Source organism: Magallana gigas, chromosome 5, assembly GCF_963853765.1.
Source record: "Magallana gigas chromosome 5, xbMagGiga1.1, whole genome shotgun sequence".
NCBI lineage: Eukaryota > Metazoa > Mollusca > Bivalvia > Ostreida > Ostreidae > Magallana > Magallana gigas.
The window spans coordinates 36,248,491-36,261,687 of NC_088857.1; the positions used below are offsets into that span (position 1 = coordinate 36,248,491).

Below are 13,197 nucleotides of genomic sequence, written 5' to 3' on the forward strand. Positions count from 1 at the left end.
AAAGAGAATCAAAGTGAAATTAGATATTAAGCATGAATATGAAAACAATAAAGTGACATGCAAGTGTAAATGTACTGAAGAATAAAGAAGTCAGCATAATAAGAATAAAAGCAAGATACATAGAATTTTCGCGGTAATTCCCTTCCATGAATAACAGCCAATTTGTTGGTTTTTGCACTGATTATTTGAGATAATTTACCGCATCTTTTATGCATTCCACACACCATTCACAGTTTCTTTATTTGGTGTTCTGTGTGTATGGCGACAAATTGGTAAATTTGCACCACTCGCCCCTTGTAGCTTCACACTGATTACATTTTTATCTGGCTAAGTGTAATGTAGTAGTATATTAAATACACACATCTTTGTTTGCAGAGCTTATTTACATCTTAAGAGATTTACTTACATACAAAGTAAACATTTGTATGAACTTGGTGCGGGGAAGGGGGGGGGGGGTAGGAAACTACAGAGAATCTTAACTTGGCTGTGATACATATGCTTGTCTATACCTCTTACTCTTTCTTGTTGATATATCAATGAATGAATTATAACAAAATACAACACTTAATTTTGAAATATTCATGCACAATCTTTTTAAAAAGTTTTACTGTTCTCTGCACAAGAAATCGGCAATGTGAACAAATTGGCACCATATCATCCCTACCTTTAATTGTGGAGAGTAGGTATCCTTCTATATTGAAAACAATTCCAAAAGTAAGACTCAATCATAATAAAATAAGTTGTTTACTGAGGAAAAGGAAAAAAAATGTATTAATCAATAATTCCGTATGATGTGATAATATCTCAATGATTTGTGTATAATCATAGTACTAGTGTATGACTGTATGCATACATAAAAAAGAAACCGAACTGATTATTTATATTTAGATTATTTAGATACATGTACTAATCTTCATGCGCGGATCTAGAAAGGAGGGGGTCAGGGGATCTGGACCCCTCCTCGGGAAAATTGGAGCTTATTAAATTTACATAGTGAAATTATTTAAAATTGGCCTAGGACCCCCCTACAGAAAAAATTAGCTACGCTTACGAAGTTCTCTACCATAACCGCATTTTTACACAAAGGGGGTGAATAACACCAGGGTTCAAACGCATCAGGTGGAAATGCACCAGGGCAAACAAAATCACTTAGATCCGCGAAGCACACTGCATTATTATTAGTCTACTTAGATATTCTGTGTAAAAGTAAATACAAATAATTATTTAGTCAGGTAGGGAGAAGTGAACATAGCATTTATTTGTATATAAGAGCCTGTACGGATGTTCTTTGATTAGAACAGTTTGATGTCGCTAGGCTACATATTTTCAGATCCTTGATTTGATTGGTTAATTTAGATATTGAATCTCGAATTTCGAATCTTGAATCTCGTATTTCGAATCTCGTATTTTGAATCTCGAATCTCGAATGATCCTTCTCGACTTTGGTAGGTATATCTAAGGGGGAAAAATCCTTCCTTATAACGAGACACTGTCGTATTGTATCGGGGTACCGGTGTGGTTGTCATCTTAAGGTGGAATAACACAACTGGAAAAAGTCACTCAAATTAACAGGAATTTTTTTGATAATGAAAGATATAATAATAAATAAACTAAACAAATGTCAAATAAGCGAAAAATTTGCAGTTTGGGAATAAAAAATGAATATCTAAAATAAATTGGGAGGTTTTAGAAAAAAAATACTACTTAGTACTTTTGGTACTTATTCAATAGGGCTGTCTATAAAGCACATCACAAATATGATGTTCTCTATATTCTTTCAAGTGTGCAACAAATACTATATTGTCTAACTAATGACAGAAAACTGTAAAAATAACTTTAAGAGCAATGCACTTATATAGCGAGTACGTTTGAACGAGAAAATAACAAATGCATTGCTAAGCAAACTAAACAAACATATACAGTTTTTGGTTTGACTTATTGATGTAAAAGGTTAAACAAGCGAACATCATTAAATAAAGACTACCGGGATAGATAACAGTACTATTATGTAAATAACAAATATTATGTAAAAGTCAAACACTGTTTAAAAAACAAATTTATGCAATGCAGGAAGCTTTACATGACTATTTGTTAGTGGCTGTTTTAATACTGAATTATGTTTAAAAAACTATCAAGTTACATGTAATGGTCAAGGATCTTTTTTACGTCGTGTTTTATAAAACAAGTAACTAGCGCTTATTGAGGGTCATACATGTATATGTATCAAGGTGATTAGGTACACCAACAGCTAGTTTTATGGATTGTCCGTTAAACTTAAGTATCTTTAAAATCACACTTAAGAATTGTTACTTTAACGGTAAATACAATATAATGTTGGTTTAGCAATCCTCCTAAAAGCTGAGCACGACCCGTAAAAAAAAAGCGTTGTCTGCCATGTTTCAAAATCCCGACCGTTAATTTCCTCAAATTCATGCTACAATATGACTTATTCACAGTTTGAAGTTTGTAAAGATACGATACCACCTTCTTTGACGCACATCGTTATTTATTTTACTTTAGAAAAAAACGAATATCAAAGTTCAACAAACAAACAGAAAATTCACGCAAAACAAAACAATATGCAGACACTAGGAAAACTTACACACGTAAGTGATGCAACGCTTCCACAATAAGTTAGAGTTTAAGCATTGTTTAACAAATGTGAAGGTTTTGTATACTCCCATGATGATATCCAAAGTAAAGAAAAAAAGTGTTCCATTTAAAGGAATGGTCGGCATGTAATATGACAATGACCAGCTCTCTTAATGCAATGTGAAAGAATTACAGGATAGGATATATTCCACCGTTGTGTCAATTTCCGAAATAGTAAGGCATTAATAAACTTTACTCTTATTAGGTGAATTGTACTTCCGGTTAATATTCCCCATCATGTAAGTGCATAGATGTTTTACTATCAACGCATTAACACATTAAAACATTTAATATGAGAATACTGTTTTAAAGTAATTAATAGTAAGTAAGCATAGTAAGTAAAGTAGTGCAGGAGCAATGTGTGCGCAGTTAGATAAATTTGCCAGATGCCTCATATGGACACAACAGTGATCGGCCGAAGCCGATCAAAACTAGTATTAGGTATGCCTTTGATACGTTGAGTTCAGTAATTATCAGATATAACCAAGTGCATAATTTGTACATGACACAATTATAAATAAAATGGTAAAGTCGATTCTTTTACGACCGAGAAATTAAGAATGATATGTCTTCTAAGATATACTTTTTATGTCGAATGATTTTTTTTAAATTAATTAAAACAGATATTCTCAGAAGAAATGCAACATTATGCAGCCCTAATACACATTAAAATAGTAAATAGTTGATTATAAACCTAAGTTACTACCAACGTATTGTCAAATTTTCTATCTTTACCTGGTAAACACTTCGCTTTCTAAGGAGCACTTTGTCAATCATTGCACAATAAACTACAGGCAATGTATCCGCATGCGTCACAAGATAACAAAACAACGCTAACACAAAAGGATTAAAGGAAGCAAAAAATGTGCCGCTCCCTCCGATTCTTTGCTTCTTTTATATATGTAACGTTTTCAGACAAATAAAAAAAGTCTAAACACAGTGAACATGATTATTTCATTTACCTTTATATAGCAGTTATATAGCAGATGTCTATTAACCAGCTTGTTTAAAAGTTTCCATACCAGTGTACCTGTGTAATGGCCATAGAGAATACGTATCCATGGGTTCAGATATTTTTCTTTAAATTCACAATTTTTTAAAAATGAATCGACGAAAGAACAATTATGATTCATTTTCTGTGCATTTTCTCAGAGACTATTTTGATGATGTCACAATGAACGCTTTATAAGCTTATGGTTTGCTTGATATTTTCATATCTATAATGAAAACATGCCCCTCTTTGATAACCGTAAATATAAGGGGGAAAATGTGGACTTGGTTAGCACGTGGTGTGATAATGGAACAAAAACACACACTTCCGCTTATCCATCCTCTATGATCTCCAGGAAGCAAGGTCCATTCTTCTTTAAACAAATTTTAATATAAAAATTAAAAACCTTTAAAAGTGTTCACTCAAGGGCAGCTTGTGATCGAAGACTCGTTGTAGCAACCTCTTATGATACACCGTCCACTAATGATATAATGTTGCATTAGTGGTCAGGATGTTGACCACTAATGATATAATTTTATCATTAACGAACAACCTAACCGTCCGCTAATGATAATGATATAATTTCAAATTTATGTAATTAGCGGTCAAAAATCGTAACCTCTAATGATATGGCCAAAAAAAGTGAAATAAGTACTACCTTGACCGCTAATAATATTCATTTGCACACATTTACAATTGCATTAGTGGATTTGCAACCTTTAATGATATAAAATGATATAATATACCCGCGCTCTATACTTACGAAGGCAAAATATCAAGGAAAAAATAACGACATTTACATTTACAAGCAAAATCTACGTAAGTGACGTCATAGATGGATAGGTCATGGACAAAAGTGACCAATGTGTTAGACAACCTCTGTATAATTTGGATAAAGATTTGATTTTGATACGATACTACATAAACATTGGTTAAATTTGGGGAAAGGGGGGGGGCAAGTTATATATATATATATATATATATATATATATATATATATATATATATATATATATATATATATATATATATATATATATATATATATATATATATATACAGCAAAACTCGGTTATAATAAAGTCACTGGGACCTAAGAAATTACTTCGTTTTATCCGTAATTCGTTATAACCGATAAGAAATTTATTGAATTTACATAGCTGGGGATCCAAGATGACTTCGCTATATCCGTGAATACGCAATTTCCGTGTTCGTACTAAACGAGTTTTACTGTATATATATATATATACATACACTAGTTCTTTATTGTATTATACACCCTTCTGATATTGCCCCTAACATTATGCCGTTTAACTTGAAACGAAATAGTCGCATACAGACAAAATGCATAAAATTTATGACTTCGTTAGTTTATTTCAAAATAAACAAAATGAGTTGTGCTAGATATTTTTAGTAGAGGAAAATTTTGAAGAGAAGCAATTTTACGAGATTAAAAAAATATTGTAAAACTTTAGGAGTGATTTCATTAACATAAAAAGGTCCAATTGATAAGACAATTTGCTATTGTGGTCTGTAGTAAAACTGAATCACTAATCTGTTGTTAAGTTGAATATGTGGGTTTGTTAATTTTAAATTAGAACAACAAAGAATATCAGTTAAAGTTGGTTGAATTAAAACTACTTAAACAATAGTGCTCATATTGGTGTAACAAATACTATTGACCCGGGTTGAAAATTGACCCGGGATAAATTTATATCATTAGTGGTCAACATCCTGACCATTATGGCAACATTATATCATTAGTGGACGGTGCATCATTAGAAATTGCTACATACCACATTTTCAGTCTAATGAAAAATTAAATGATTGAAGTAGGAAAAATCAACCTTTGAAATGTCAAATCACCCAAGTCGGCAAATATAGCGCTGAGTATGAAATAGTTTTAAAACTGCAACTTTTAAGTACATACATGTACAGTTAACCCGTGAAGAGCAAGTTACACTTCTGTTCAAAGACAGTTTAAAACTCTGAAATCGGAGTCAATTTTCAACAAGGTCAATTTTCAACGTGTCGATGTCATAAGAGGTTTGACATTTATATTTCAAACTGTTAAAAAATGACTACGGGTATAAATTTCATGACTTTTGGTCTAAATTTTCGAAGTTTTACAATTATTTTTTAATATTGTAAAATTGCTTTCTTCAAATTTTTTTCTACTAAAAATATCTAGCACAACTCCTTTTTGTTCAATGATGCAATTTGGATTTTGAAGTAAACAGACGAAGTCATAAATTGTATGTATTATGTCTGTATGCGATTATTTCATTTCAACTAAAACAGCATAATGTCAGGGGCAATGTTCAAATAACTTGCCCCCCCCCCCTTTTCACCAATTCTTATATAGTATCGTATCAAAATCAAATCTTTATCCAACATTATACAGAGGTTGTTTAACATATTAGACTCAACATTAGTCACCATTGTCCATGACATTTCAATCTATGACATCACTTAAGTAGATTTTGTTTGCAAGTGTAAATGTTGTCATTTTTCCTTGATATTTTGCCTTTGTAAGTATAGAGCGCAGTTATACTCAAGTACGATTTTAAAATTCGACAGTATATATATATTCCCTGCTACACAATGCGTATAAAAAAACTATTAGTCTGTCCAATGTTAACTCTTGGTACAAAAGCGTAGTCTATTTTACTAAGAAAATTAACATTTCACTCTCTATATGTGTAAAGTACAAAACACATGTTTTTAACAATAAGTTAAGAAAAATTTAAGAAAACATTTTTTTTTAATTTCTGGACATTAAAACATGAAGTGGGCTTAAATTTTGGAAAACTTGCTATATTTTTTGTAGAAAGAAAATTTTACAATAGAATCATATATGTTTATCCAATCTCATAAAATAAGAAAAACGCTTTGTATATTCTGAATAAGTGCACACAACTTACGAGTTGAAAGAGGTAGATATGAATTTACAAAAAATAATACTGGTCAGAGAATTCTTTAGAAAGAAACAAAAGGACATGTTTATTATGTAACCAAAATAATTATTGTGTAGAAGATGAATGTCATTTTTCCATTACGTCTCAATACTCAACACAAAACTTTATACTTTTAACAAAGAAAGACACATTTATCTGGTTAGTGTCCAAGACAAAACGATACTTACAAAGTTTTACTTTTATGACTACATATTATATGCACATTGTTAATATGTTTTGATATACTGGTGTACATTTGCCCGGCTGTTACAAATTCATGTATGTGTATGGACTTTTTTTATATGTAGAATCTCTCTTTTAGGCATTTTTGTCTAATATCTGTAATCATGTATGCTCTCCGGGCCCAAAATTGGAAATAAAATATCATTATATAAATCTTATTATTATCATTATATAATGTTATATTATTTAAGAAATGAACTCAATGTCTACCCAAGTTATACGAGTAAATTCTGGGTTGGGAAAGTTTACGCGTAAATTGCTCAAACCTAGGTTATACTCGTATAACTTTGGTAGACTTTGAGTTTATTCCTTATAATTTAATTTTCTGTAACTTACTGTACAAATTGAGAGCGTTTACTTTTAAAATTTATATTAATCTGTTCAAAATTCAAAATTCAAATGCCGCGTTACAACAAGAATTAAATTATATTATATTATATCATTAAAGGTTGCAAATCCACCCACTAATGCAATTGAAAATGTGTGCAAATGTATATCATTAGCGGTCAAGGCAGTACATGTACATATTTCACTTTTTTTGCCATAACATTAGAGGCTACGATTTTTGACCGCTAATGATATAAATTTGAAATTATATCATTAGCGGACGGTTAGGTTGTTCGTTAATGATAAAATCATATCATTAGTGGTCAACATCTTGACCACTAATGCAACATTATATCATTAATTGACGGTGTATCATTAGAGGTTGCTACAGCACGGTAATCGTGAATGCAATGCTTTATCTGAATATATTTTCCTACAAAGTCAGAAAAGGTGGCGCCCACTTGTCAGAAGGGCTTCATAGAAGATTTGATCACGTACCAACCAAGTTCATATCCCTGTGAACTTTTTAACATTGCTGTTTATTACATATATTATTTTTACGTTTGAGAATGGCAAAGCGTTCAGAATCATTAATATAACGGTGTTTTTACGTTTACAATAATTCAAGCGACATTCGATAAGCGCTTACAGTTATCATTGTGACGTCACGAAAAAGTTCATACAGAATTGAACGCTTTCGCTTTTCTATAGGTACATATAAGGAAGCATTATTTGCAAATGTAAATATATAACATTGAACAATTGTTTTCCGTAAAACAGTGAATAATTATATTTTGACAACATGAAAACGTTCTCAGTATATCGAATTTTTGCATCAGCTCAGTCACGTAGGTGATTTTGTTTTCTGTAATGGGGGAGGGGAGCAGGTCAAAAAATATTGATATAATATATTTGAACACATGCAACGACGCTTGAAATTTTAAAGAGAATTTTATAGTTTAGGTTGATAAATAACGTATCAAATTGTGATTGTCTAAGTATGAAACACAAGTTCTATAAAATTAGACTGCCGACTGCCCTTTAATATATTCATTATCTATTATCTATATTCATTTTTTTTAAAGATTTAAAATTAATGGTTTCTAAAATACTTTAATTAACTACCTTTTATGCTCAACTGAGCTTTTCTGATCGCTATTTGTTCAGCGTCCGTCTGTCTGTCTTTCTGTAAAGTTCTTACATCAACTTCCTTTCCAGAACCACTGAGTCAATTTTAACAAAACCTAGCTCAACATTATTTAATGATTAGGATTCCAAGTTGTTAAAATGAAGGTTTAGCCCACTTTCAAAGAAAGATAATTTTAAAGAATAATCTAAAATGTTGGTATTTTGAAACTTATGATGAAGGTAGTGTTGATTCAAGTTCGTTAAATATCACGATCCTCCGGGCAATGTTGGGTCACAATGGAGTCGAATTTTATAAGAAGTATTTTTTTTAAAAATCTTCTAAACATCTAATGGTCAGAAAAGGTGTAACTTGTGTGCAACTTATGTGGAGTATAATCATATGTATCCATAGAGTAAATCTCAAAGTCTTCTTCTCATGTGGAAACATCCTAGGGTAGTGTTGATTCAAGATTGATCAAATCATGATCACTGGGAGTGAATAGGGTCACAATCGGGTGTCGAATTTCTACATAGAAATATATATTGTAAACTTTTTAGCAATCTTGTCAAAATCATTAGGCCAGCAAAGCAGTGGCGTATTTAGAATAAAAAAAAAAGAATCTGTGCATTTTTGACAAAATTAACAATAAACTTAAGACTTTTCACGACCTTTCACGTAAAAAAACATCAATAAAACAGCTTCAACTTCAAGTAATTTAATTAAAACATATAACGTCTTGCTCATCGTAAACTTGTAACCTTGAAGTTAATTCACCCGTTAAATTGAACGTTGAAGTATGAGAAAACTACCACAGAACTCTTAACTAAAAAAGAATTTTCAGATTTTGGTAAAGCTTGGGATTCATTTGTGATTGCTTCTTTGGCAGCTTGTCAAGTTATTTTGGGTTCATGCTCCCACCCTTACTTTTTATGAAACAATTCTAAAACGATGTGACATGCCTGTGGTCTGGCAGCTTAATGTCAAGGTTTATTGAGAAATATACATACTTTTACAGAGTTAATTTACCAACATGTATCAGCTAAATGATAAAACGAGTCCCGCCCTTCCACAAGATTTAGTTATTCAATGGAAAGAAATTTCGAATTTCAAACAGAACATAGGTATGCATCAAAACATACCTAAGTTTGTTACGTGCACAATAAATCCAAGTGTTATGAGACTTAAATGAAACCATGTGTTTTCATTTATTATAATATGATCAACATCGACACAATCTATCACAGAACTCTCGTACACAATCGCATAATCACAAAATTTTAGCAAAATATCTGTGCTGATTCTAACAAAGCACTTTGCCACGTAGATATATAGGAAGAAAAGAGTTATCAAAGTATTAATAAATATTTATAACATGATCAATACAGCGCCGCCTTACCACAACACCCCAGATTACTAGTAATGGATCGCCAAAAGAATATCATGACAAATAAGCATCATTGTCAAAGTATGGTTACATCAATTCCCCCAATTCTCACGGAACAGAAATTGTCATCAAATTTTATCTTCATTCAAAACTTCGTGTTTATGACAAATAACAACAGTATTATGAGCGGCGGATTTCAAATGATGATAAGATATTGTTAATTCTTATAGACACTTTCACGGTAACTGCGGTACTGCTCTTTTGCAGGGCAAAACGCCATAGTTTCGTTATATATGACGTAACGTCAATTGTTTCAATTACGTCATTTAATTATCTATCTACTAAAACTTCGGCAAAGTATAACAATTTGCCCTGCATGAGAGCAGTACTGCAGTTTTCGTGAAAAGTTCAATTTCAATTTTAAAGATTTAGGTAATAAGTTGAAGGAACAAATATTTAAAAAAAAAAAGGTCATAATATACAAATAACATGTCTTATGAGCAACAAAAATTGGTAACTTAGCAATGTAGAGTTAAGGTATTCTACGCATACATCTAAGCCTTGTTTTATGCTACATCAACAATTCATTTTTATTAGTTTGATGGTTTCGTAAAAGGCTGGATTTTCATTTAAAACATTAGAGTCTAAGTGAGTTTCTGTAAAACACAAAATATCAAAATCGTGCACTAAATACATTAGAGAGTCAATCTTGTTCCTGATGCTTCGAATATTAAGATGTAATATATCAAGAGATTTTTCAACAGAAGGATCTTCTACTATCATCAGATAGTAGAAGCATAAAAAAAACATGAACAGCTGTGCAAAAAATTAATTCTAAGAGGCTCAAGACGCCAAAATTTTGCATCGTTGTTTAAAGACATTATACATAAACGGCAGAGAGTCTTACATGTTATCAGATTTTGAAAATCTGAGAACAGACTTCGGGAGTATATTATGACATCGTGTATAAAAAAAAAACAACAGCGGCACGATATTGTTCAAGAGAGTTACCCATTGTCTAAAATGTAAATTAAATAGAGTCCAGAGCTTAATATACATCTGTACCGCCAACATATAGGGTATAAAGACTTTGTAAGTATTTGGCAATATACAAAGTGTAGATAAAATGCGTAAAAATATAAAGAAAATTGCATTAACTCCCATAATAACATGGTGGAACTGGGAGATAAATTGAATGGAAAGCATGGAAAGCGGGTTGCAAACTACCGCTGTATCTACATCTGTAATATTTACATACACATACATGTATGCATAACGTGCATGCAATGCATGAAAGAAAAATTAACATCTAACTATAATATGTAGATCGTGAAGACAGTGTGACAATAACAAGTTGGAAGATAATAACAAAAAACAGAAAAACATATTTGCAAAAAAATACAGATAAATCTATTGTGATTTTAAAAATATTTTCAACCCCTAGCTTTAACGAGATATCTTAGCATATTTATTTATGAATTCCTGTTGTTAAAAGCATTGTTTAATCAATTTGAGAATTTATTACAAGCTTCAATTCAAATGCTTATAACGAATTAGGTCACATCTTTCATTAATGATTTGCTATATACCTTTAATGTCGATGTTTGAGTGGTATTTGAACAAAATTTTAGCTTTATCGAAAGCACAGACTGCGCGGACTGACGTATCGCCAGTGGAAATTAAATTTAACAAATATGGAAAATGAGCTGTTCCTGCTTTGTTATGTTATTACATGTACCCCGTGTCAAACTTGCTTCATGCATATTTTGGGCGATGCTAGCTACCTTCACATTTGCATTGTTTAAATAAATACTGTCTGCTTGAGAAACAATAACAATTCTTGTCAAATGACAAAAAAGAACCAATGCACATAGACCTTAAAAGAATCTATAAATATCTGTGGTTGTCACGCATATCAATAATATTCAAGTTTATGACATTACGATTTTCATCACAATAGTTATTTAAAGCTTTGAGTTTTACACCGATTCTTCCTTTTTTGCCTTTAAATGTTAGAGTCCGATCGTAAGGGCATCTGAAAGGAAAAAGGTATAAGTTAAACTTCCCAGTTTGACATAGGCTAAATTCAATGCAGTATTTTATTTAGAGTTGTACCTTTTCCTCCAGAACTGAACGTGAATTGTCGGTAGTCCTCTCTGTAGAGAACGAGTCAAAAGTCTTAAGTTTGTTGGCACCCTCTTGTTTTCTCTTGTTCAATCTACGACACTTTGAGAAAAAACCTTTTTTCTGCAAAACAAATCAAATAAAATCATCAAGTCTTTTAAATTTCTTTGAATGATAAGAAAAAGAGATTCTTTATGCATTTTGTTTAAGTATAGTAACTTTTTTCTATAGCTTAGTTTAAAATGTAGGAAAATCTTTATGTATTTGTTTTAGAATAGTAACTTTTTTTTTAGTTTAGTTTAGTTTAAAATGTAGGAAACCTGGAACTTTTTAACTCAGTTAAAGTTTTCGGACAGAAAAAATGCTTTGAATCTTATTAGTCTGCGGTGATTTATTTGATGACCAAACTTTTTTCGGTGGATTTTGTTGTTTTAGATCTAGATTAAAACAACGCAGTTCGAAGAGTTGTTTTTCATTAATGGTGCATTTTATCATTTATGGTGCATTTTTTAAGGTGCAGTATTTTCCTTGAAAAATGTTTTTTGAAATAAGAAAATTGTTAATCATGCCCGATCTATTTAAGCAATTTCTTAAAAAGAGCAAACGGTATGATATATGATTTTGATTACCTTGTATTGTTTCATAAGAGTGTCAGACGCAGTGGATTGAGAACGGGACACAGTAGTGTCTTTTCTGCTTGTTTCTGCAAACGATGTCAGTGCTCCAAGGGATGGATACTGAGTTCTCAAACTCAACATCAACTAATAAAAGAAAGAAAAAAAAGTCATATTGACACAATGGAAAAAATTATTGCATTGCAATTTTGAAGAATTTTGTTTGTCATGATATATAGACGATACTAGTATCTATATTGTGTGATTTTTATATCTGCTTTATCCAACAAGTTGAAATGGTGTGTATATTTGCTAGACAACCCTCGCGAATATGTAATGGATAAATAACGAGATGGTGTTGAATAGTTCAGAGAAAACATTCCCTCCGAGGGCCGAAGGCCCGAGAAGGGGGTGTTTTCTCTAAAATATTCAACACTATCGAATTGTTTATCTTACTTAAAAATATTACCCCCATTGAGCCCCTAAGAAGCATTGACCCATTCATATATCAAACTGTGATGCAGCAGTACCATACACAATAGCCTAACCAAACACACCTTTTTATTCATGGACTAGTGAACAGGTTTGCATGTTATAGAAAACCATATCGCTGTACTGAGCAGAAATAGATTTAGAAGGTGAATTTTTTAACGCAAAGTACACACTTGCACAATGTATATAGAGGTCCACAGTTCCGGGAAAGACATTTTGAATGATATTTTAGACTTAGTCAATTAACAGACGATGATTTATCTAAAAAATTTGATAGGAGTCTT

General features: G+C 31.5%; 1 protein-coding gene across 5 annotated transcripts in view; it reads right to left on the reverse strand.

The window, feature by feature from the left end:
* Positions 1 to 10,143: 10,143 nt before the first annotated feature.
* LOC105336855 (latrophilin-like protein 1) overlaps positions 10,144 to 13,197 on the reverse strand; it is a 31,300-nt gene continuing 28,246 nt past the window's right edge. For all 5 annotated transcript variants that reach the window (XM_020070867.3, XM_034475061.2, XM_066084857.1 and 2 more), the window contains 3 exons: positions 12,437 to 12,568; positions 11,799 to 11,930; positions 10,144 to 11,718 (listed from right to left, as the gene is read on the reverse strand). In XM_020070867.3, the coding sequence (XP_019926426.2) occupies positions 11,689 to 11,718; positions 11,799 to 11,930; positions 12,437 to 12,568 (294 nt within the window). In that variant the 3' untranslated portion in view covers positions 10,144 to 11,688. The remainder of the gene's footprint in view (positions 11,719 to 11,798; positions 11,931 to 12,436; positions 12,569 to 13,197) is intronic.